This window comes from Melospiza melodia, chromosome 26 (genome assembly GCF_035770615.1).
Source record: "Melospiza melodia melodia isolate bMelMel2 chromosome 26, bMelMel2.pri, whole genome shotgun sequence".
Classification (NCBI taxonomy): Eukaryota; Metazoa; Chordata; class Aves; order Passeriformes; family Passerellidae; genus Melospiza; species Melospiza melodia.
This window is the reverse complement of record NC_086219.1, coordinates 2,503,177-2,528,123: the sequence shown is the minus strand read 5'-3', so window position 1 is coordinate 2,528,123 and position 24,947 is coordinate 2,503,177. Positions and strand designations below refer to the sequence as shown.

General features: G+C 42.6%; 1 protein-coding gene across 1 annotated transcript in view; it reads right to left on the bottom strand.

Annotated features, from left to right (window-relative positions):
• PLCH2 (phospholipase C eta 2) overlaps nt 1–24,947 on the bottom strand; it is a 76,410-nt gene that overhangs the window by 12,978 nt on the left and 38,485 nt on the right. Inside the window, exons 3-20 of the mRNA XM_063176774.1 lie at nt 17,880–18,026; nt 16,785–17,028; nt 15,754–15,883; nt 14,573–14,743; nt 12,673–12,766; nt 9,054–9,257; nt 7,905–8,025; nt 6,526–6,697; nt 6,164–6,271; nt 4,841–4,999; nt 4,012–4,104; nt 3,446–3,546; nt 3,038–3,135; nt 2,534–2,716; nt 1,656–1,763; nt 1,357–1,481; nt 872–956; nt 302–448 (exon numbers count right to left, since the gene is read on the bottom strand). Coding sequence (XP_063032844.1) covers nt 302–448; nt 872–956; nt 1,357–1,481; nt 1,656–1,763; nt 2,534–2,716; nt 3,038–3,135; nt 3,446–3,546; nt 4,012–4,104; nt 4,841–4,999; nt 6,164–6,271; nt 6,526–6,697; nt 7,905–8,025; nt 9,054–9,257; nt 12,673–12,766; nt 14,573–14,743; nt 15,754–15,883; nt 16,785–17,028; nt 17,880–18,026 — 2,490 coding nt within the window. The remainder of the gene's footprint in view (nt 1–301; nt 449–871; nt 957–1,356; nt 1,482–1,655; nt 1,764–2,533; nt 2,717–3,037; nt 3,136–3,445; nt 3,547–4,011; nt 4,105–4,840; nt 5,000–6,163; nt 6,272–6,525; nt 6,698–7,904; nt 8,026–9,053; nt 9,258–12,672; nt 12,767–14,572; nt 14,744–15,753; nt 15,884–16,784; nt 17,029–17,879; nt 18,027–24,947) is intronic.

The window sequence follows — 24,947 nt, the reverse complement described above, 5'->3', positions numbered from 1 at the left end:
AGAAACTGGTGTGAAGAAAGAGAGGACAAAGCACTGAAGGAGTAAAGTATTTAAAACCCACAGTATTTGCCCACCCTGCTTAGCAATCTTACCCATTTTATCAAAATCTAGTCCCAAAAGTCTGGAGTTAATTTATTTAGTCTTCATGACCATATCAATCAGGAGCTGACTCAGACAGAGAACTCAGGGCCCAAACTCCAGCCTCTTGTTCTAACTAGAAATTTCTGCAGCAGATACATTAATTTTGATTTTTCCCAGGAAAAATCCCAGCCCATTAATTTGGGATGACTCTTTCTCTCACCTGGCATCATGCTGCTGAAGGCAATTGTCCTCTGGCCGATGAAATCCCTCCCGATGGGGTCGTGGTCCCACACCAGGAACCGGATCAGGGCGATCTCTGGCATGTGCACTGTGAACACCAAGGTCTCCTCCCACATGGGGTTAAAACCTTCCAAAGGGGGAATCAGCTTCAGGAATCGCATTCACAGCAAACAACAAGGCTGCCTAAGCTGTGGTGTCATTCTGGTTTTCCTGACAGATTGATTGTTCTTGGAAAATCCAGTAATTCCACAAGGAACAGAGCTGGGTCTTGCCTAAATTTGGCCCTGCCTTTTGACCATAGCAAGGTCAAAACACCCTTCTCTCACACATAATGAGAAAACAAATGTTTTGTTTCATACCAAGACCTGCAGCATATTTATACCAACTCAACCAAACAAGTCAAATTCCAAGTCTAATTAACATTAAAATGCTGAAATCCAATTTCCCGTGCTTTGGCATAATAGGCACCAAATATTATCTACTCTTAATTTTATGAAAAAACCTGCCTGAAAGAGGATATTTCAGCCATAAAAATCTCAGATTTTCTTACCATTATCATCAACTACTCTGGTTTGTTCTTTGAAGCAATCAACAGGTAAGCCTATAACTTCTACTTCAACAAATGGATCTATGATCTGAAAAACAAAAAGCAATAAATATTGTAAAGAAAGTGTGACAAAAGTGGAATCCAAGCAAATGGCTTTTACAATATGGGCACTGGACATGAATGACTGGGTAAGTATTGGTCCTGAGCCTTATGGAGTGAATTATTAAATTGACAAGATCTCTCTCCCTTTTTTTTTTTGCTTCCACTGGAAGGACTGTGTTGGTGATTGAGGAAAACCATCAAAACTCTGCTGTGATGCTTAAAAGTAAAAAAAATCACCTGAAGACGTAGGATATTCATGACCTAATTTATTCATGGTCTGTGTCTCCTAACAAGTAACTGCAGGGTGTGAAATCCTCATCCTTAGCCCAGCCAGAATGGAAATAAACCTTGTGCACCACAAAGTAACAACCACAGCTATCCCATACCTCTCCTCTGTCTCCCAGCATGGAATCACGTGGTTTGGGGAGTTGTTGACCACTGATAATTCTTAGAACCAGCTGTTTCTTCAACTGACCAGGCAGTGGGTCTTCAGAATTTGGGTTAAAGACACCTGTAAGAATAGAGAATCCCATAATGTGAAAGTGCAGCATGACGTTAATTACAGATACCTTCTGGCTCTTTTGCTTCTGGCATCAGAAATGAATCTTTAAACAAACTGTACCAATCCTCACACTCAGTCCTGTGCTGCAATCAGTATTCCACTGGTTTTGCTGGTTTTCCTTACCTTGACACATGCAGTTGGGTTTGAGGACATAGCCACAGTTCCCATTGGCACTGAATTTGGCCCGGTTCAGTTGCAGCATTCTCCCCTCTGACTGGTAGTTTAGTGCAACTATTAAAAAAAAAAAAAAAATCAGATTCCAATTTGACTTCTTAGATGCAAAAAAAAAATTTAGAAATTCTACGGAACATTATTGTCATATATTACAGCTTCAGGGAGAGAAGCTCTCCAGAAGAGCTGAACTCTGAAGCCCTCTTGCATTTGAGAAGTTCATTTATTTCCATTTACCAGACAACTCTCTGCCTGTAAGACACATGTTCAAGGTAATCAATGCAAGGATAGTACCAAGGAGGACTCCATGGTCAGCAAAGCTGGATAAGCAGAGGACTCAGAGTGTCCTAAGGGGTGATTCCAGTGCTCCTATTCAAACATCCCCGGGGATTAAGCTCTTTTTTGACCCAGAGATGGGGCAGCTGAGAGGTGTTTCAAAAACTTTTATTCCATTTTCAGTCTTATGTGAAGGGTGAGACAATACAGATGTTATAATTCACACCATCACAATCAAGAGTTAACTATTTCCTAATTACAATACCCTATAAGCATTCCTTGGCCTATCAGCTTGTGTTACACTATGCTGTAAATGTTTTAAAGCAATTCATCTAAAATTACCCCTTGTAAGCCTTACTACAATGCATCTTTCACAGTTCTATTTCTCCAAAGTATCCAGTCTTATTTGCAAGGCCATCCTTTGAAACTTCTTTCTGGTTCCATTTCTCTCCCAACAACATCTCTCCTATTCCATGGACAGAATCCTCTACAAATCCATTTCCCACAGCATCCCTCCCAAAATAAACCCAACAAACAGAGAAGTTTGAGCTGACCAAGCTGGCAGCCAGCATTCCAGAAGGGCTGAGGGTTGTAGTTGCTGGAGTCCACCCTGTAGGAGGAGGGGTAGATGCGGGACAGCTGGTGCTGGTTGAAGCGCAGGTACTGGGCCGGCTTCTGCTGCAGGATCTGGTGGGCTTTGGTTTCACTGAAAGATGAAACCTGCCAGCTGGAAGAGACTGCAGAGGAGATTAGAGGTAATCTCCTTATTCATTTATTTATTATCTAGATAAAGCTTTCAAAAGTACATAGCATTAGTTCCTTTTTAGCTATCAAGCATCATTTCAGTGCACGCCACTCAGAGGGAACTCTGTTTTCCCTAAATTACAGCTGACACTTTGCTTATTGGGGCAGTTATGGTTGGGAAAGTGAAGCTGAATACGATGATGACCTCATTCTTCATTAAGAACTCTTCTTTTAATGAAAAGATATTTAAGAACATGAACCGTTCCATTTCTTTGTGCAGCAAGTATTTTCACCAAACTTTTAGTTCAACTTACTTTCAGTTTCAACATCATGGATGCCAACAGACTTTGTGTATTTCACCAGGTCAGACAGGGCCCTGGACAGCTTCATTGTCTTCTTCTGTCGGCTTACCCTAGGAAGGTCACAAATTAACAGAACAAATTAACTTCCCACCAATTCAGGGGTAAATGTAATCTTTCATATTTAAAAATAAATCAAGGTAAAGAAATGGATGAGGCAGTAAGAGGTCAAAATGCATAAAAGGTTCAATGTGCTTGGCTAATGAATCTGAACAGCACCAAGAGATCATTCTGGTGATTTTGTGGCAGACATTGACATCTCCCCACTGCAGCCATCAACAAACTGGCATCTAGACCAGAAGCAAACCTATTTAGTCAGTGCATTTATGCAGGCATATTTTAGCAACAAATCATTTAACAAACCTGCTGTAATGTACAGAGCTCCTGGCTAAATTCCCTTGAGAATCCGAATCGTCTTCACCCTCTTCCAGGCTTGATGCCTTTTTCAATTTGCTTCCTTTTTTCTGTGCCAGAAGGAAATAAAACCATAATATCATAAGTGTGTGATCAAAGTTTGAGCAGCTGGCTACAATTCTGCTTTGTTATGCCAATGAGTGTGTTACTTAGAGAAAATGGAAAATGACAGCTTTCGTAACACTCAGCTCTGCAGCAAAATCTGCACATGGGGAAAATTCAGCCCAAGGTCTGAACCTTGTTACAAAGGAAGCACAAAGCCTCAGATAAAAGGTGTACATTAATTTCTGTGGTTCTCAGTTAGATCTTGGATGCCCTCAGACCTTCATGGAGATTGAATCTGTGTTGTTATGCACAGTGATAAGCAGTTCCCCAGCCTGTTTGTTCACTGAACAGCCTCACAGTGAGGTGCTGCAGATGTTGCAGTTATGAAATTCCTCTCCACTGCATGCAAAAATAAAAATCCCTCCAAGAATCCAGGCTGTGGTGCAGCCCTCACCTTGGCAGGGGCTCACCTTGCGTTTGGAGAAGCTGCCCATGAGGGACCTGCTGTGCCTCTTGCTGGCACTGAAATCTTCCCCGGAATCTGCATCATCCTCCAGTTTACTCTGAAGCAACCAAAGAGAGGAGAAATAACACAGGAGCTCAGACAGAGTGCTCAGGCAGTCTCTGGATATCAGCACAAACAGGAGGGATTTTAGCACTGACTATTCTGGGTAACATCTCTGCTAAAGGGTCTGGCGAGCCTTGGCCTTGTAGTTGCTCTCACAAGAACTCTCTGATACATCATGTAAAGCATTGGGTTTAAAATACATCCAAACTCACCCCACAGAATGTTTTGGGAAGCTGATTTTTAGCTCTCATCCCTAATTTAGTTTTAATCCCTGGTTATTACACCTGCTTATTGTTGGCAGATCTCCACTGCTTTTATCATTTGCATGGAACAATCTTCCCAAAGTTTTTGTGGCTTATTACAAAGCCTAAAATGAAAATGCCTCATGAAGTGTAGTCTGTGGGCTGAGTACATTTTTATAAATTAGAGTTAATATAAAATTAAAATATACTGAAAATGCATAGAACATAGAGAACTGAGGAACAAAAAGAGCCCAACATTCAAAAGCAGTTTTTTTATAATGGAAAATCAAAATCTTTCTGTTGAAAAGTCATTTCAGAGTACATTTCATGCTCCAATTGCTGTGTGAGCAAGATAAATAGTTTGTGTATCTGACAGTGATGTTCACCTGGCATCATCATTAACTGCATGAATTCAGCTATGAAGCTGAAGTCAATACAAGATATATTTAGTAAACAATGAAACACAAGTACAATTAAACACAAATTCACCTTCTTACTATCAGACTTCAGCCCAGCCTTTCCTGAGGATGGGAGAGTGGAAACTGTAAAATTGTTTGGATCTTCACAGTCACGGATTTTGGATTCTTTTATCAGTGAGTCAAGTTTCTTCTTTGCTATATTCTCCACTCTTTTCCTGTTAGCAGATGCCTGCAAACAAAACATTGAACCATTAAGCAAGGCAGTGATGAAGAAAGCATCATGTGAATTCCATGCCATGTCCAGGCTGATTCTGCAGCTGCAATAGGTGCAAGATCTATTGGGTGGAATTGATGGGAGATGCTTTAGAATCCTCTTTTAGCAGATGCCAGAGAACTCCTGTTCCCTGCTCTGTGTGCACCACGGCCCATGTGGGGAAGTGGAGAAATAAAATTAAAAATAAAAATGAAGGGTTTTCTTTTCCACTCAGGTCTTTTAAGGGGTGACAGATTGTGTTCTCTCTGTAGACCCCAAGAATTCCCAGTTCCATTTGTCATGAAACAAGCTCTGATTTTCTGAACTCTTCAAAATTTCATTTTGGAAAGCAAACCAGGTGTAGGAAACCTCAGATTCAAAGCATCAGTAAATCTCAGCAAAGTGAACTGTTAATAACAAAGATGGTGCTGCAAAGTACTGAAAAGTGATATGCTGACATGTAATAACTTCCAAAAAGCAAAGAAATTATTTTTCTCCTTTGGTAGTCTTATTCACAGAGAAGTTTCTCTTTTAGATCAGATCCATAATACAAAACGAGGAAATAGTCTGAGGGAGAGAGAATGAGAATGCAAACTCTCTCCAAGGCAATTTGGTTTATGTCATTAAATAGTTTTGCTGTGTTTTGTATTGTTTCTGCAAGGTGCAGTGGAATTTGCCAAAAGATTAAAGTGACAAAAAAATAGACCTTTTAAAAAAGGATGAAGAAACAAGGGATTTTCAGATTGAAGCCAGCAGAGATTCTTCTTACAGTAAAAATCAATCAAGCTCAGCATTCAGCAAAGCAAAGGGATGCTCTGTAAAAATGACCACAATTTAATGTAAATAGAATATTTTCTTTTGGTTTTTTTTGTATTTCAGGGGAAGCACAATGGGATGCACTGAAGAATCATGAGATATTAATACTCTAAACTTTAATATTCTAAACTTGAAACATAAACCCTCGAGCAGGTGCTGCTTCCTGTGCACTTTTGTCAATCTGCCCCCATGAAGATTTAGAACCTGAACCAGTTTTGATGAACCCCAAAGATCAGATCACACCCAAAATCCAGAGATCTCCCCCAAGGTTTCCTCTCACTGGAATGGGAAGCCTTGACAGGCATTTACATTCACTTCACTTACATCTCCATTCATTAGTTTACAGTCATCATCAATCTCATCAGCACTGTCCTCATCAGAAACTTCTCCTTCCTCTGCATCCTCACTGATGTTGGCTGGAAGTTTCTTGCCCTAGAAGACAAATTTATTACAGAGGCAGGGAAGCATGCAGCTCTTGCTATGACATATTCTAAAAAAAACCCCAAATTATTCAAAGCATGTTATTTCCAGGTTCTCCTGGCTGAGAAGATATTTTTCCTGAACCTTAAGTAGCAGTTTCCTAAGGTCTGCTTTTTGTGAAGTGATTTAAGTTAGGGTACAGTGATAACCAGGCAGAAATCATCACCACAAACAAGAGAAGGGAAAGGAATGAAGCAGGAGTTTACCTTAACCAGGATCTTCCCTTTAAGACTTGCTGGTGAGGGGAGCTTTGTGGAGTCATCGTTGTGCACAGAAGACAGATCCAGTTTGTCTCCCAGGATTTCTGTAAGATACTGAGCCATCTTCTTCTGCTGCACGATGCTGCAGTGGTTCTCAATTGACAGGATCACTGGGTACCTGCAGAAAGCACCAGCTGCAAATTTGGCTTTTACACCATGAGGGCTTTTCCCACTAACAGCAGAGCAGGGTCATACAGATAAACCTGCAGACAAAGCCTCTTCTACAAAGACAGCAAGTGTTGTTTCGAGTTTTAATTTCACTTTTCTCATTTATAGTTGATTATCCAGACCAAGGCCAAGGAGCAACAATGCCTGGCTGAAGATAAGACTTGTGGAGCATCTCCTCCAGTGTGGTCAGTGCCAGTAAAACTACACTGATGGTGGATTTCTCTTTAGAGATGATGCTTTTTTAAGATCAGCACAACAGCCAGTCCATAAAGGAGTTTTGCAGGATCAAATTATCAGGGATTCATTCATTAAAAATCAATTATTTCTATCCTGATATCTGGCCTTCATTAGCTCCTCATGAGGATTTGAGCCACACCAGGACCAAACTTTCCCAGTTGATTCTGTGGTCCCAGTTACCCTTTTTGCAAAGGTTTAAAAACGGAGCAATTTCAGAAGGACTGCCTTTGATTTGTTTACCATGACTTCAGGCAAACTGCAAAAAGTATCAGGCTCACAAGAAGTTTACCTGGTCTGAAAATTTAGTGCAAGTTTATTTTCTATTTGTAAAGGCAGATGGGCTGCTTTGGGGGAGCTACTGGAAAATTTTCACATTGATAAAGTAATTTCTATTAAAAAAAAAAAACCAAAGGTTGCCACACACATTTTGACTGTGTGGAGGAGGAGAACAGCAACTGCCAAGGTATATGAAACTTCCCATGAATAATGCTGATTTTCTGAGCAATGTACCTGTAGGGAAAATAACCTCTTTCTGATGAACACTCTGCTTTGTCCACAATCAGGCTACTCTCTCTTTGGCTCCTTTATTCCCTGACTTGTTTCCTATCCCTGGAGCACCCAGGTGTAGCCTTGGCAGCACCAGAGTGTACATCCAGAGAGACAAAGTGGTTTAACTGCCGCTAAAAACATTCACTGGCAAAACCTGCTGTTCCTCAGGTGTTGTACAAGCTCAATAAATCCAGCTCCACACCTCTGTGCAGAGTGTCCCTACTCAGCTTTGTCTTGCTGTTTCTTTCTGAAGGATCTGAAGGATTTTCCCCAGAAAACAACTCCAAATTCTGATGGGAATCCTGGTCAGGGATGTACAAGGATCCCATTCCTAGCCCTGAGACTCAGAGGCTGGCAGGCTGGATACATACTCATTCTTGATAAAGGCATATTTGTTGATAGTTTCAATCACATCTTTGAAGAGGATTTTGGAAGTCAGGGTGTATCCATGGTGGACAATTGGTTCCCCGTCCGGCCCGTCCCAGCAGTCAACTGTGGGACAGAAACAGAGACACCATCAGAGCAGGAACAGCTGGGCCAGCCTCTGTGGGGACAACAAAACCCTGAAATTCCCTTCAGCAGCCCAGCCAGGTTCATTCCCACCCTGCCCTCCCTCCTCTCTGTGCTGAACATCCCTCCTAGGAAGGAATTTCTGAACTAGGCCTCGTGCTGGGACCAGGTGACTGTTCCCACTGTCTGAGAGAGCCCCAAGCAAAGAAACTCTTTTAAAAATTGCTGAGGGCTTTATGACAGGAGAGAGGTGACAGAGAGAAGCATTGCTGTCATTGTGCTCCTGCTGAACCTGAAAAGGAAAGCAGAGACTCTCAGCCAGGCTTCTCACACCACAGGCCAAGCCAAGACCTGCCCATCCCCAGCCCAGCCTGGATTTTGCCTTTGTCTAAAATATTTGTCTATTATCATATTTCCATGGAATGTTTTACTCCTCTGAAGCACCCAATGGCACATCCACAATCCAACCTAAAACAAACCATATCTGCCTTCTGAAAAACTGCAAACACTTTGATGGTGAGAACATTAAGGATGCTTATGAAAGAGGCAATGTTTCAGAAAGGCGGCACAAGTAGGGATTGCACAAAAAGGTCTCCTGTTCACTGCAGATACTGTCACCATTTCACAGAATACTTCCCTGAGCAGAAATACCCACTTTCCTCTCAGGTGTGGCAGGAACTCTGCCATATTTGCCAGTCTGGATGTCACAGACTTGGCTAAGGCAGAACAAGCACCAGTGCACTCTGCCCAACATCAGCATCCTCTCTATAACAGGAGTTTTACAGGTTTTTTCCTCACTACAACAATATCACTCCTCAAATGTCTGTCTCAAGAAAATTCGTCCATTCTACCACAACATTATTTTGTTGTTCTTTATGAAAGGAAAACACCATTTTCCCAGGCTTTTTCCTCTCCCCAGCTACCATGCCTTCTGCAAAAGTCATAAATCTTTCTTCAGAGAGGAGAAACAAAATTACAGAGCTCACTGGCAGCTCCTTTTTGCACTTTACCTTCCACACAGCGACAGCCAGACTGCAGCACCCATGCATACATGTCCACCCTGGACTGGGACATCAGCTGATCTCCCATGAGGTAGGTGTTGTGTGAAGAGGTAATGAAGTAGTGACTCAGAGGGTAGCTCATGTCCTGGTTCACTTGGTAATGCTCTGGGTTGAAGATGTCCCCCGATGGACTCCGCATGTAATTGGTGAAACCTGTCAACAATCAACACTTCAAATAAGGTTTCATTAATGTTTCACATTTTCATCCTTTTTGTTGCTGTAACCTCCCTAAAACCAGCCTAAAATGCATCCCTATATTCACCAGCATGTTTAAGATAAATAAATAGCACCACTACACACAATCTGTCTCCATGAGCATGTGCAATTATTGCTTTTCTCATTGCTTTGTACATTTTCCTGCTCTGCCTTTCCTGAGAAAAATATGTCTATTTAATCCAAATAACTTACAATTTGTGTCAAAAGATTCTGCTAGGACATTGGGTCACATGGCATATAAAAGCCTCCAGAGATCTGCAGGCATATCCTGGAGCTGCTCCTCATGAAATATTGTAGGATCTACAGTATTGGGATGCATTGAGACAGTTTTTGATGGCCCAAAAGAAGATACTCTCCTCTCCTCTCCTCTCCTCTTGCAGTATTTTCCAAAAAACAAACCAAAATAATGACAGTACACATTGGATTGTACAAGCTACACTCTCTAATTTGGAAATGACACCACAAACCTGCCTGTGGAGTGGGGAGCTCTGCAGTGCTGCACTCATGTCACTCCAGAATTGGCACTGAAATATCAATAATCTGTGGGGCTTTCAGTGATGCTACCAGAAGAATTTATTTTCCAGAGCTTGTAAATCCCGCAGGCATCATCACCTGGGCCCTCTGTGTATTGCAATCACTACTCTTGTTCAGGAGCAAAGTTTTAGCAAGTTATGATTTAATCTTTGTGTGAAATTGCTGCTCTCAGACCTGCAGCAGACATTTGTGCACATATCACAGCCACTTTCACAATTCAGACTGACACAAAACACTGTAACTTCCACTTCAAATCTCCCCCAAAGGTTTTTCTTTCACCACCAAGGAAAAGACTCAGACTCCCATTCACACCCTGGCTTTGCTGACAGTGCTGATGCCTTTGGTCAGTAGGTTTCCGCTTCAAGACTTCCAATTCTCCTGACATTTCACTCATTCCATAAATGAATCAGTGCCCCTGTAAAAATCCTGCCAGGCTTCCAAAGGTCTTGACACACTTTGATTGTGACAAGAGAAAATGTCACCTTTATGATGGTCCTTCTGGGCTACACATTTGGTGTTGATGAAAGTTTTATTGAAGGAAAAGAGCTGATAAACACAAACAGCAGCCAAAACATTTTGAGCAGCACACTGGGACACAGTGCCAGGGAATTCAGCTAAAACTCTTGGAGCACACACCATGCTCAATGAGCACATCAGTGATAGAGTCAGGGTGAAAACAAAAGATGAACCAAGGCAGAGCAGCCACTGTGGCAAATGGACAGAGCACAGAGTGTGTCAGCAAACACACAGCCACCACTGGTAGCAGGCAATCAGCTCTTCCTGCAAACCATTCAGCTGCTGCAAGGTTAATTCCACCCAGCACCGGGAGGGCAGGTGCTGCAGCAGCACCATTGTTTGCTTTAAGCACTCTTGGTAAAATATGATGTTGCAATGAGTTCACACTGACTGGATTTATCAGCCCTACAAGGAAGAAAGAGGAAAGAAGGAAGCTGAGTCCCACAGGACTGCAGTGGTGACACGCAGGGAAGGTGCACTGGCTGGATTTATCAGTCCTACAAAGAAGAAACAGGAATGGAGGAAGGTGCTGGTGGCAGTGAGCCCCATAGGACTGCACTCAGGGAAGTGCATGGTAGCACTTTGATCAGCACACAAAGGTAAAGGGTTTATTTAGAGGCTGTGAATGAGCCCATGGTCACAGGCCAGTCCAAGGTGCTCCATGACAAAAGCCAGCACAGCTGAGGGCAGGCACAGGAATGAACAGGAAAGGACAAAGAGCACTGTTCTGTTATCCCACTACTATTGAGGTGCAGCCAGGTGTGGGCAGGATGCTCCTGTCAGGGCTGCACCAATCTCAGGAATAATCAGGCAGATTCAGCTTCCATGGCTGCTGCATTTCTGTCCCCAGGGCAGCTCTGGACTTGTTTTCCAGGAGACAGGAGACATCTCAAGTCTCAACTCCACACAAAAACAAGAGAGGAATAACTCCTCTGTGTGTGTGTGTGCACACAGGTTCATACATGATGTACCTGCACAGATTTATGATTTTTAAGCAGCTCTTCCTCCTTTATCAGCACAGCCCAGCAGTGAGCCCCTGTCAGCTCCTCTGTCACCTCTGTTTGGGTGTTACCAGAAATGTCCTGCATAAATTAAGCTCTAGATAAGGTCTGTTCTGTTCTATGCACTTGCAGCAAGTTACTGGAGGGGTAAGGTCACAAAGCCTTTTCCAGTTGTCTCCAAATGACCTCACCTTCTCCTTCCCCCTGATCAGGAGCAGACACCAGCACAATGTCACCACGCTGGACTCTCTCTTACCTTAACCCATAAATTCTCTGATGTTTTATCACCCATTCTGAGGCAAAGAAAGTGTACAGATTTTGTTGTTGTTATTGTTTTTCTCTATGGAAACTTACAATACTTTGAAAAGCCTACTCTTTACTTTTTAGGTATGAGGAAAGCAAGATAATGAACTTGCTTATTCATTATTTATGTGACTGCAACTGTCTGTAAAGACCAGAAAATGAAAAGAATGTCATCTGCTCCCTCACTGGCATTAGCATAAGCTTTAAAATAAATTGAAAATTTAGTCTGGAAGTAGAACAGACCTTGACCCATCCTAAGCAACCACCTTACACATTGTACCAGAAACTACCCACTTCTTCCTGCAGGAAACCAAACAACTTCTGTTCTGCCACTTTTCAGGATGACAACACACCCACAGGAACGGACAGGGCTGATTTTCTAAACGTCCAAGAACTTTTGCACAGAACATGATTCCTCAGGAAAGTGCTCCCTTCTTGGGGCCAATAAATCTGGCTGAAGATTTACTATTTAGGGGAAAGGACTTACAGCCAGCCCCCAAAATAACAGCTACCACCCTGGTGGTGCAGCATTGGTATATTTAGAGAGAAGGCTTCAGCAGCAAAGGTCAGGAAGGCAGGACCAATTTCATCTATCATCCCACTCAGACATTTACTCTGGATCACATCACTCCTCTTATATTAAGACTTAATTTGATTTTCAAATTGATTTGATTTCCAAAAATACCTGCAGGAATGATGCAACTAAATTCAACTGTATTTTCCAAAAGCACAAATAGAGACACCTCCAGTTCCAGCTGACTTTCAATGACTGCTGCTTCATCCTGATATGTACCTTTCAAAACTCCTCCAAAGAGATCTGGTTTTTTTAGGTTGCTCAGTAAATGGTAGATATTTTTTAAAAAAGCAAAAAGGCTGGAAACATACTTTATACAACATGACAAAATTCTACATCTCTATATTCTGCAAGCAGCAGCAATATTCTCTTGAGCATTGAGCCAGTTCCCTTTTCCCCACAAAAGCTGCACCAGCCAGCTTACCATCAATTCCCAGGGCTCCCTCCTTCTTGTTCTCTGGGCATGGCTCAAACTTGCTGATGATTTCCAGGCAATGTTCTTTAGTCACATTTGTCATCTGGAAAAGCAGCAGAAATGCAGTGTTAACCATTAATCACAGCTCCTGTGAGCTCTCTCCATCTCCATCCAACAACTGGGCAGATTATCCACGGTGGGACTGAGGATTTCCAGCTCCCCAGAGGGATTCTCACTCCTGTCAATCAGTGTCAGGTCAGATCAGAAGGGGAGCTCTCTGTGAAAAGTTTCTGTGCTATTGGCAGCTGCCTGATGCCAGAGTTCTGCTTTGTAGGTCAGATCTGTTGTTAGGCACCACAGAGCGTCCAAACAGAACGAGCTTTGCCATAAACCAATGGGATCTCTTCTCTTGTAGGATTAGAGGATTAGTTTGCATTATCAAAGGGTTTTTTTCCCTTTAAAATAAAACAAGAAAATGTCTCATCTTTATGCAGCAGACAGAAAAATCTGTTAGTAGCAGGGAAACAGAGAAACAGGACATAATGTTCTCAGGGAATCTGCTAACTTCAAGGTTGCTCTGCATTCTCAACTAAAAAAGAAAAGAGTACAAAGGGAAATATTTGTCTGTAAAGGTTGTCATTTATGAAACCAGGGTCATTAATGCTGAGCTGTAACTTTCTTTACATAATGCAGTGTTTTAGTAACTTAATTTTAACACAATTAATACTCCTGCTATTAACTGTTGATGTATTCTCTATTATCCTGACATTATTTAACATTCCTGTCCTGAATGCTCCAGCAAATCCTTTCTATTAGATGCTGTACATGAAAACACAGCCCTTGTCATCAGAGTGCAATAAAGTGACCATCAATCTGGCAACACAGAATCTTTGCCTGGGGGAAAATGAAACCACCAGCACATCTGCAGCAAGATCAATGCCTTTTCTGGGGGCAATTTAAAACCTACTAAATAAAAGTAAAAGAAGAAGACAAAAATCTCTAACTCTGGATTTGTACATCGATGATCCTGGGTTCAAAAGATGAAGCTCTGGAACACCAGGTTTGCCTGGAATGGAGTAAGGGTGTTTTCCCTGTTCATGTTGTGTGAGAAAAGGTGGCAAGGGAGAGAATTCCCCCAGGCAGGATTTGGCCATGTCAGTAATTAGCTGAGTTGATTTCTGTCCTGTGGTGAGTGTTCATTTTCCCCTCAGCATCTGGAGGATCAATTGACCAATGAAATGGAAACACAGCCCACTTATCTAAGAAGATAACTGCCAGAGAGGTGGATTTTTTATTCATTCCTTTCATGGACAATGACTGAAAATCATGGACATTTATGGCTTACAGGCATGAAGCTCCAGAGGAGACCATGAGAGGAAAAGGGCAAAGAAAAGTCAAAACATTTGTTCCTGCAGCACTGGACTTAAATCACTCTGAGAAAATTCCTTAGGTACTACAATGTGTTTCAAAAACTCTCCTATACATTAATCATCCTCTCAACTGCTCCTTGAAAGATAATCTTCCAGTTTACACACTGAGATAGTGTGACAAAGTAATTCAGAGTTTCATCATGGGCCGTGTGCTGTGTCACAAGCAGAGCCAGGAACACCAGCTTTGCTCCAAGGTACTGAATATTGGGAACAGACAGATGCTGATGGGATTGTTCAAGGGGAACACATGAAAAAAGAAAGCAATTCTAGAGATTATATTTAGAAGCACACTAAAAGAGCCTACAGGGCAAAAAGGTAGTGAAAGCAAGAAAATTCAAGAAATAGTCTTAGATGAAAATCAAGACACATCTGTCTCTTTTTCACATGAACAGCATCGAAGTCCCCACTCCTTTTTAAATTAATTCCCAGTGGCAAGCAGCAAGCCTGCAGCTGGAATCCTGCTCCTGGCTTGGGCCTACCTTCTGCTCAGTCTCCAAGAAGCGTTTCAGGTCATCTGTGTCCAGGTAGTCCTTGTGGTTGCTGTAGGTGAGCATCAGCAGGTACAGATCGCGCCGCGTCGACATCATCTTGTAGAAGGCACAGAACTCCTCGAAGTCCAGCGTGCCCTGGTTGTCATCTGTGTCAGCCTCCTGCAGCACACAGCAACCACACAGTCACAACCCAGCTGCCTGCACCAATTTTAGATAAATAAACAAACCCCTGCATGCGAGTGAAGCACTGGAATTAAATGCAGGTTGAAGCTGCGTGATGTGGCTGCTGGAACTGACTGATCTATCAGCCTTGTCACAGGAATCCCCTGCACAGCTTTGAACCTCTCCCATGGACACATCCATGCCAAAAACAACATTGAAGGTTTTAATTGTTCCACAGGGAACCCTGCTGAAGGATTTCTTCTGTCTATGGCAATTAAGTGAAGGCAAGTTCCCCTCCAACAATATGTGTGTGTCTGGCAGAATTACCCACTCACATCTTCAGAATATCATTGGAGCCCAAGTCATCTTGAAATTAATTTTATATCCAGGATTTGAGAGGATATCTGTAAAATCCATGGCCATAAACTAATAAGATCTGGAAGAATACTGATTTTGCAAGCAAAGAAAAAAATCATCAGGGATTTCACATAAAGGCTTGCTGGTCCCTGCAGGGACTTTGTGATAACAAAAGCTACACATCTCCATTGTTGCTCACTAAATTGGGCCAAGGTCAGCAGAACGCAATGTCAAACAAACAGCTCTCAGCAGTTCCAAAATCTGACTGATACAGAAGTTTGCATGCTGGGTATTTTATTAGTACCAGCTACCAGAGGATATTGGATGCTTTATTTGATAATAATTTTAGAGAGAACATTATTGGAGGAGGAAACATGACTGGGTTTCTGACCTAAAAAGTCTAGCAAAAGGGCAATCTTGGAACTGTGTGTTTCACATTATGTAACACCAGAAGGTACCTGGTGTGTTGCCTTTTTCTGTGCATAACATTTTATCTGTGACGTGTTTCTGGAGCTCTTTCCAATTTACCAAATGGACTGTGTAGTATCTCTCAGTAGAGTGGAAACAAACCAGCTGCTGAAGTATTTGCTATCTCTCCTACTGGATTTTGTGTTAAATCCTTACTTTTTCAGGAAAAAAATAGTTCTTACCTTAAACATTTGCTTGACTTTCTGTCGGGGTAGGTTCACATTCAGTTTGTGCATGAGCTGGAGCACTTCACTAATACTCAGACTGCCATCCCCATTTTTATCTGCCTCATCAAATGTCTGCTTCAACCACATTGAACAGGAGTTAAGGAACAGCACGGAATATTGAAGGATATTACTGAACATCATGGATATATTGAAGGATATTACTGAACATCATGGATATATGATTCTTTTTCACATTAGGAAACCCTGCAAATGAGACTGGGAATGAAAGGTCAAGCTAATATCTAACTCTCCTCATGTTAGTTCAGTAACAGCTTCTAGGCTTGCTGTGCTCAACATGCCACATGTGCTCTGTGCCTATTTGACAACACAGAAGAAAAATTTCTGAGTGAATCTCAGTGTTACATTGTGATGGTGTTTGCAGGGGTCTCAGGATGAGGGAAGAGATGAGGATCTGATTCTATGTTTCAGAAGGCTGATTTATTATTTTATGATATATATTATATTAAACTATACTAAAAGAATAGAAGAAAGGATTTCATCAGAAGTCTAGCTAAGAATAGAAAAAGAATGGAATGATAACAAAAGCTTGTGGCTCGAACTCTCTGTCTGTGCCAGCTGACTGTGATTGGCCATTAATTGGAAACAACCACATGAGACCAATCACAGATCCACCTGTTGCATTCCACAGCAGCAGATAACCATTGTTTGCATGTTGTTCCTGAGGCTTCTCAGGAGAAAAAATCTTAAGGAAAGGATTTTTCAGAAAATATCATGGCTACACTACATCACCAAATTAAATGGATGGTTTTACACTGGGAATGAGACTGAAGAATGTAGCTGTGTCTTTTTCAGTCCACTGCACTCAGTCATCTCCATCTCCAGAGCAATCCTCTTCAGGAACTCTGTCTCTGGAACCAGGGAATACAGTGGGAACTGCTCTGAAGCTCGGAGCCTAGTGCTTACTTGTAGCAAAGCAAACACTGTAAGGAATCCTGAGCTCGTCCCAGGCAGCACAGGAAGGATATTGGTCTCGGGTCCTTTGGCGTTTGGAGAGGCTGTCCTCGTCACTGATGCCTGCCATCAGGTACTTCAGCCCTGTGATCCAGGTGCGTGCCTCCTCGGCGCTGGAGGACACCAGGTCCAGGGACTCCATGTGGTCCCCGTAGTAGATGCTGAAGCAGCAGTTGGGGTCGAAGCTGCCGTCGGCGTAGCGCTGGAAGATCTCCGACTGCTTCCCCTCACACACCTCCTGGATGGAGTCGATGGAAACTGCAGGGACAGCAATGGCTGGGAGCAGGCCCAGAGACATCCCAGGGAGGGAGAGCCCAAACCCCACCCTGCAAGGCCCCAGTTCATACAGGGGCTGCCTCTGACTCATTTACAGCACCCTACACCCCTGGAACCTGCACAGCCAACCCCAGCACCTTCAGCTTCATAAACAACCCATCATTAAATCATTTACTGCCCTTTAAAGTCAACTACAACACTGTGGAATCCTTTGAACCCTTCAGGCAAACCCCCAGGGCCTTGCCTTGGAAGAAGGTACCACAGATGGAGTTTTCCCCACCTAGGCTGAAAGAGAGGACTCAGCCCATGGTGCTCTGCAGCACTATTGCCAATCTAATGTAGATTGCTTCCCCCATTGGCCAGATGACCCTGCCCACCCCAATTATTCATCCCTCAATGCCCCTACAGGTTGCTGCCCTTTGCCCAGCCCCTTTTCCCTCAGGTCATTGGCCACTGACCCCATACTTAAGTCTGTGCACAGCCCACGCTCTTGTCTTTTGTCCCTGATTTCCTTTCAGCATGGTGGAGCAAACCTTCACTGGAATTTATCATACAAAAGGCCCTTCTGCCTCTCTTTGCTGAGCTACCTGTGGTGAGTGTGGTGGGTGGACTTGACTGCTTTCCCTGAATGCTTACCCAAGATAGTGGATGGTGTTACCTATTTCCCACTAAGCTTTTCCACAGGAGATGCTCATTGTGAAATAGGCAACACCATCCACCATCAAAACCCCACACTGCCACACAGCACCTCTCACTGAGCCAGACCCTTCATTCTCCTTTGTTTACAAGTCCCCAGGAGGGGTCAGAGGGGGGTTTCTGTGGCTGACACTCACTTTTGGCTTTCTCATTCTTCCGAGAGGGTCTCCAGCGAATGCAGGACCTGTGGTCATCCAGGTAGTAGAAGCGGACGAGCCCCTTGGAGCCTCCTCGGAGTTTGATCATCTGGGTGCCCGCCTGCATGGAGCTCATACATCTTTCCACTGAGAGGGGAATGAAGAGAGAGCAGTGAGCCAGACCTTGCTCCCTCTGGAATTGCCTTTACAGGATGAAAACACATCAAGCAGCTGCCAAGCCAACAGCTCAAGTCAAAGGAGAAGGGTTCCTGTAGTAAGAGGTCACGTGTTAAGATCAAAAAGTCAGAAAGATTCTTGGTGGCTGTGGACTTACCTGTAAATGTGAAAGTTTTCCCATATTGATTTATAGGAAATGATCATATGTTGGGACCAGCACAAGGTATGTGCCTTTCTCAAGACCATCTCAAATCTGAGCTCCTACAACATGTAAACCTTGTGCTGGACACAGGCTGAAATTTCACCTGGAAACTGGAATCCTTGGCCAACAAGGTCCCACTGCTTCTATGGATTAAGTCACTGATCATCTAGATTTGCTTAGCAAGAACCTCACAAACTTTTCATCTCCCAAATCCCCCAAACCCCCATTTTCCAAGCAGGAGGTTTCTCACCTGTGCTGTACTTTGCCTCTGGGCCTCAGGACCCGTTCCATTCCTGAGGGTTTGGCAGAATCCCAGACAGTGCAGCCTTAAAAGCCACAAGTGTTGGGAGAAGCTCCCTGCAAGGGTCTGCTCTGCCCCTGCAGGGACCCTGCCCTATCCTGGGAGCCAGGCTGGGCCTTTCTGGAATCCAGCTGCTGCAAGGACTGAGCTCAAAAACCTACATCCAACTGTGAGTGGCTGGCTCTGTCCCAGCAATAAATGCAGACTCACATTTTCTGCCAAGTCTCCCATTTATTTCCCCTGATGACAGAGCAGAGCCTGTGACCTGATTTTCCTCTGACTTTCTGCCTGATCCGTTTAAGTAAAATTAAAACTATTACTGTGTTCAACATTCTTTTTTTTTTTTTTTTCAGCCCTAGAGATGAGAAGTGAAAATTACTGCTGAGATCCTGGATTGAAGAATGAAAATTAATACATGCAGTACACATTCTAATTCAGAAATAAATGCAAGGAGATTCTGAGGTCAGCTTTCTTTTATCAATCTTTTGCCATCAAGATAAAAGATGAAACAGTGTCCAGATGAAAACACTGATTTCACGTGTTCCAAAATGCATCAACACCAACACAACAACTTGGGTGATTCAAGTCCACCTCTCAGGCAAAGGCAAAAGCAAGGTAGGTAAAAAGAAATGGGAAAAGGCTTTGATGTCCTGTGCTTTAGAGCTCATGTTCAGATAAAGTCAATTAATTCACTCTGGACAAGGTTCAGCAAAATAGACTCATTTGAAAGCAGACCTCTATGGTACAAGAAAATTTTAATTTGCAGGCACAATTCTGTAGAGTTCATTGTCCATGTTAATAAAATATTCATGGAGGGAAGGTGTGGAATTGAGAGCAAGATAATCCCTGGTGTAACATTTTACTTCTTAAAGCTGGACCCTTGTCTTCAGGCACAGATACCTTTAGAGAAAATCATTGTTCAGCAGGTATCACCATAAAGGCAAGAGCTGTGCCAGAAACATCCACTGCAACATCAGATCCAAACTCAGCCTCTCCCAGACACTCAATCTTTTCAATATCTGCTTTCATTCTGATTCAGAAGAAGAGAAATGTTTCTCAGATTAACTGAAATAATAATTATGGGAAGCTTGAACTTATTTTCATTTCACAAGGCTCATAGGGTTTTTGAAAAAAAAAAAATCAGTCAAAATAGCTAATAAAATAATTTCTCTGAACAGTAATCACACACACTTCAAATCACAATAAATTTCCAACTTTCTCTTTGGGAATTATAGCAGTAAATAATCTTATTGGAAGAAACCAGAAGAGTAGAAATGGGAAAAGTATCAAAGATCACACCTGTTACAAAGCAGAACATAATGAAGAAGCACCAAAATAAAACCACACTTTCTGCTACACTGATTTACTTTGGTTTTGCATGAAGCAGGAACACGTTGTCTGCTGTTAAAATTTTAATAAGCATCCTTAGATTGCTTTTTCCATGCTGCTGTTTATTTTGCTGCAGGATTTCTCCCCCAAACCACCCTGAGCACCTCACAGTTGCCTGCTGCGTTTCCAGCTCCTCTGGACTGAGCTTGGGTGATCCATGGCCAGCCCCAACATTTCAGGGTTGTTCAGGTTTTGGGGATGGTGACACAGGGAAAGGAGGGCACAAGAAATCCCTCCCTTCTGTGTGAGAGCAGATTTTGTGGTAGGAAAACCCCAAAGGGAATGCAGAGGTATTTGCAAGGGCCAGGACATGGAGCAGGGACATTTCCACACCTGTCCCTTCTGGGGACTGAAAGTTTAGAGCACTACAGAGACTGGGAGAAAGAAAAAAATAAAAAAAGAAAAAAGAAATCCTAGCGGTACTTCTATCAAACAGAAAATGATACGGTTTTTTCCCTGAAGTCTTTCACAGCATGTAAGTGAAAAGGGCACGCTGCTGAGAAGTAGAACTGCTTCTCCTTGCCATTGTTCACATTCCTTCTTTAAGGATTCATTCCAATGCTTCAGATAAAAATCCAACAGTCTTGCAATGAATCAGGTTTTTGAAGAAATGGCTCTTAACTGTCTTCAATTAAGGCTGAATTACAGCTTTTCTGTTTTTCACTTCATTAGTTCCTTTTTTTTTTTTTTTCAGAATTCAGCTTATGTTCAGCTCTCTTCTGATCTAATGAGTTGCCTCAATTTGCATCAGAACAAAAAAAATTGTGGAGAGAAGATGGATCTCTGTATACTGCAGCACAGAGCACTGTCAGAGCAGAGAGGAGCAGGGAATAGAAACGTGGAACACCCAGTTCCACACGGGACTGATGCAGCAAAAAGACTCCCAGTGATTTCTCATGCTTCTTAATAACATTTATATTTACTACACAAAGTGTTAAAGTAACAATAAATAGCAAAACTAACAAACAAACCATAAACCCTACAATTTGTCCTGAAACAAGGGGGGAAAAGGAGACTGATATCATTCCTATTGTTAGCAAGATGTTCTAGTGTCTGCAAATTAATTATTTATGGTTCAGTAGCATTATTGTCTTTTAGGAGTCTCTGAGTTTGATATAAATATGTGAAGGAGTGGGAGTATTTTAGCATGTGGGGATGAAAAGAAGTCAGGAGATTGAGTCATTGAGTATTTTTGTACATGGACCAGCTTTGTCAAATATTCCCATCCCTGGGCTCGAGGCAGCCCCAGGTTGTGTCACACCTTTGCCCCAGGCAGGCTTAGGGACAGGGATCATCAAACCCCTCTGCCCCAGAACAGACCCTGGAGGGGTGAATCCCAATTGTGTGCCTCACCTCAACAACACCAGGAGAGGAGAGCAGATGCCAGCAGCTCATTTCTGTCCAGGAGATGTTTGTGAGCCCAGAGAAACCCCCCCAGTACACGTGCACCAGAAGGGCAAGAAAATATCCCCTGAAAATATCACCACCAAACCAAAACAGCCTTCCCACACACAGCCAGAGGACTCCCACACTTGTCACACATTCAGCACTGCCAATCCATTGAAGACATAATGACTGCCCCATTTTTTTAAAGTCTCACTGGAAATGGTTGCACAGCTATAAGTGGCTCATCAATATGTAAGCCAAAGAGCTGGCTCCAGCTATTCCTGCCAGGAATATCTCTTGCTTTCCAGACAGGAGGCATAAAATCTTTTTAAAAATCAATATATCAATACAATGATATAAAATATGTAATGTATCCAAGTACATATCCAGCAGAGTGTGTTGGGAATTCTGTCCAGAAGATATTTTGCCAGTCCTGCCTAAGAACTGGTTGTGGAACTCCTGGCCCAGGCACACCAGGCTCACTCACATCACTGCATTGGATCCAGTTAAAAACCAGATCACATCCAAACTCATCAATCTTCATTTGTTTCATTTTACATCCCTCCAGCCTAATGAACAGGTCCCTCTCACCTTTTAAACCAACCATCTCGTTCCCAGCACAGCTTTGTGCCCCTTGTTGGCTCAGTGGCTCAAGCTTCACTGAAGTCCAGGACTTTTCCTGTTCTGCTCATTGGCCAAAAAATCTGGAAGTGTCTTTGGAAAATACCATTTCTCTATGATTCTGCCAGCAATGGTTGGGACAATGTTTACTATGTCAAGAGATGATGTAAGACTGAACCCATCTTTAAAACACACCACTAATTAATGAGGTGTTAATGGGAGATGTTCTTAATCCTGTGGAAATTAGGGGCTTGATTTGAGGTCAGGCTGTCAGCTCTCCATCCCTCCATCAGCCACCAGCACCCAGGGAAATGCAGAAGCAGAGTAGGATGGTGTTTCTCCTCTGCAAAAATTCCCAGTGCTTGCTGAGCTATCTATGTGTCCAACTTTCTTGCTAAAAAAAAAATCTTTGATCGATGAAGCTGACAGATAAATAGGACAGAAAAGTGCTCAAGGAATGGGTGGCTCTGGTCAGGCTGCAGATTTCCTCACTGGCCATGCAGAAGTGGCCCAAGAAGATTGTTATTAAAGTACTTTTACTAGAACAGCTGTTTTTTCTGGCCATCTCTAATTAGGTTTGCTGGGTTTATTAGCTATTTAAATGAAAGGCTGCTGTGAGCGCCCAAAGGGGATCCTTCTCACAGAGCCAGTGAAGCTTGAGAGTTTTGTGTGTCTGTATTCAGAAAACAGCTTCTAAACAGTGCAGGAGGTGTGGATCAAGACAGCACAGATACTGCCAAATGCTCATTTTTAAAGCTCTTAACTACAAATAAAATGAAAGAGTTAAGAGGTGTACAGTACTGGCAGATAGCAAAACTGTTGTGCTGTGGGTAAGGAGAAGGAGACAGAGTCTATGCAACAGAATATTTAAAAGGGTCAGCAAGTTTCAAAATGTACAACTTTCTCTAGCTTGTCCTGAGGAACATAAATCAATTATGAAATTATAAGTGGGAGCTTGCTGAAGACAAAAAGAACTGCACTAACATCAGACCAGAGCTGCCTCCTCCTTCCTTCTTTTCTGCTCCCCACGCTGCTGCTACACAAAGGTGCCACTAACTAAGATTTCAGCATGAAAGATTTAAAGGTGTCACCATTTCAGGGAATGCAGGGGTTCAGCATCTTACCAAAGTGGCCAATTTTCCATCTCGGAGAGGCGACGATGCTGCCACCAACCCAGAAAAAGTCTTCAGCCAGACGAGCCACTGAGAACTTATTCTGAAGCAAGGGAGATTTGGAGATATCCATCTCTGAGCTGGACTGGAAACAAGCACTGATGGCCTTGGGGGGTATCAAAATTTTATAGTACACATTCTCCATGTAGCAGAATAAAAATGTTATCAGAAAAATAGAAAATAGCCATTGATTTCCAAAATCCAGTGGTGTTTTTCAGGTATTTTCCAGGTTGTTTCAGAACAGTTTCTTAGCTAAATTAAGCCTCTTTCACAATCCAGATTTGGAACATTAAAATCCCAATAAAATCCTTTTTATTGTGATCTACCTGTGACTACTTTGGAGGCTCGGGTAGGCTTCAGTTCAAGATTTTAAAGAAGACACATGATGGAGCATGAGGCAATTTGGCATGTAGATGAAACCATTTCTGGACAGCAAGGCCTCCTGATGATATTCTTTTCCTCCTGCTGATTTTCTTTTTCCTTTGGTATTTTCCCAACTGCTTGGCATCATCAAGACATTACAGCAATTTATAGTTGTTGGCTCCTCCACCACTTCCTCGTCCTGACAGTAATTCCCACAAGGAGAAAACCCTTTCCTTTCTTTGGTCACAAACAGATTTGCAGGTTCCACTCTTTCAGGGGCTCTACCTGCTCTTCAAAACCAGCCAACAACATCCCCTGCAGTAAATAATGCACAGTTAACAGAACAATCCATTCCCCTCTCTGCCCTCCTGAGCCACCCTTGCCTCTCACTGTGGATCTGCCCAGGTGCATAAGCTCTTCAGTCTCTTTCCAGGGCTGGAAAAAAAAAAGAATAATCACATTTTCTTCTCATACAGCTCCTCAAAATATCATTGTGCCAATCTTCTTCTCTTCTCTGAAGGTTCTCCTCACTATTTTAATGGGCATTTCTGATAAAAGAAAGAATATTTCTCTCTAGGCGGCAAAAACTAGATACGATGGAAACACAGCAACACATGTTTGCTTCAAATCCTAAATCCATCACAGGCACTAATCCTAAAGCTGTGCTCCTGCCCTATCCAGTCAAGGGATTTAGGTGACATGTTACAACTGAAAAAAAAAAAAAAAAAGTTTCAAATAATTACATTCTTTTTCTGCTTCTCTTCTTCATCTTCTCCTCCTCTTCCTTCTTCTCCTTCCTCCCCAGTATCTTTCCATGTCACCCTCTATTTAGGGATGTCTTTACAGCCACAGAGGATCTTGCTCAGGGCACAACCAGGCAGCTCCTGTGCCCAGAGCTGCTGGAACAGAACCAGGAGCACTGAGGGGGCTCCAGGACTGACAGATAAAAGCAGGTGAGGATGAATTTTTAAAGAGCACTAAGTCACTACCTCATTCCATGTGAAATGCACCCATTGAGCTGCAAATACAGAAATCTGTCACATAGGTTAGCACTTAAGCTACATTAAGTTTTAAGTACAATAGACAATCTCTCTTGCCATCTGTGATCTGTACAAGGAGCCTCATATGCTTCTACCCTGATGAGCTAAACACAAATTGCCCATTTAAAAACACATTCATTAAGTGCTTCCTACTCTTCCTTTCACAGTTTGAAAAAAGCTTTGGAGTAGTTAATTCTGGAGATGATTCACTCTCAATTACAAGTTGTTTATTTCACCTCCAATGCCCAGAGTTCTTATACTGGGCTTGACTCAGAGTTTAACCACAGATTAATTCCAAACTAGAATAAAACTGGGTCTGCACCACGGGAGGCAGTGATGCTATGTACACTCTTGCCACTATTTATTTAAACATTTCAACCACAGACTTCCACCCTCCTAAGGCATCTTTCAGGAGCA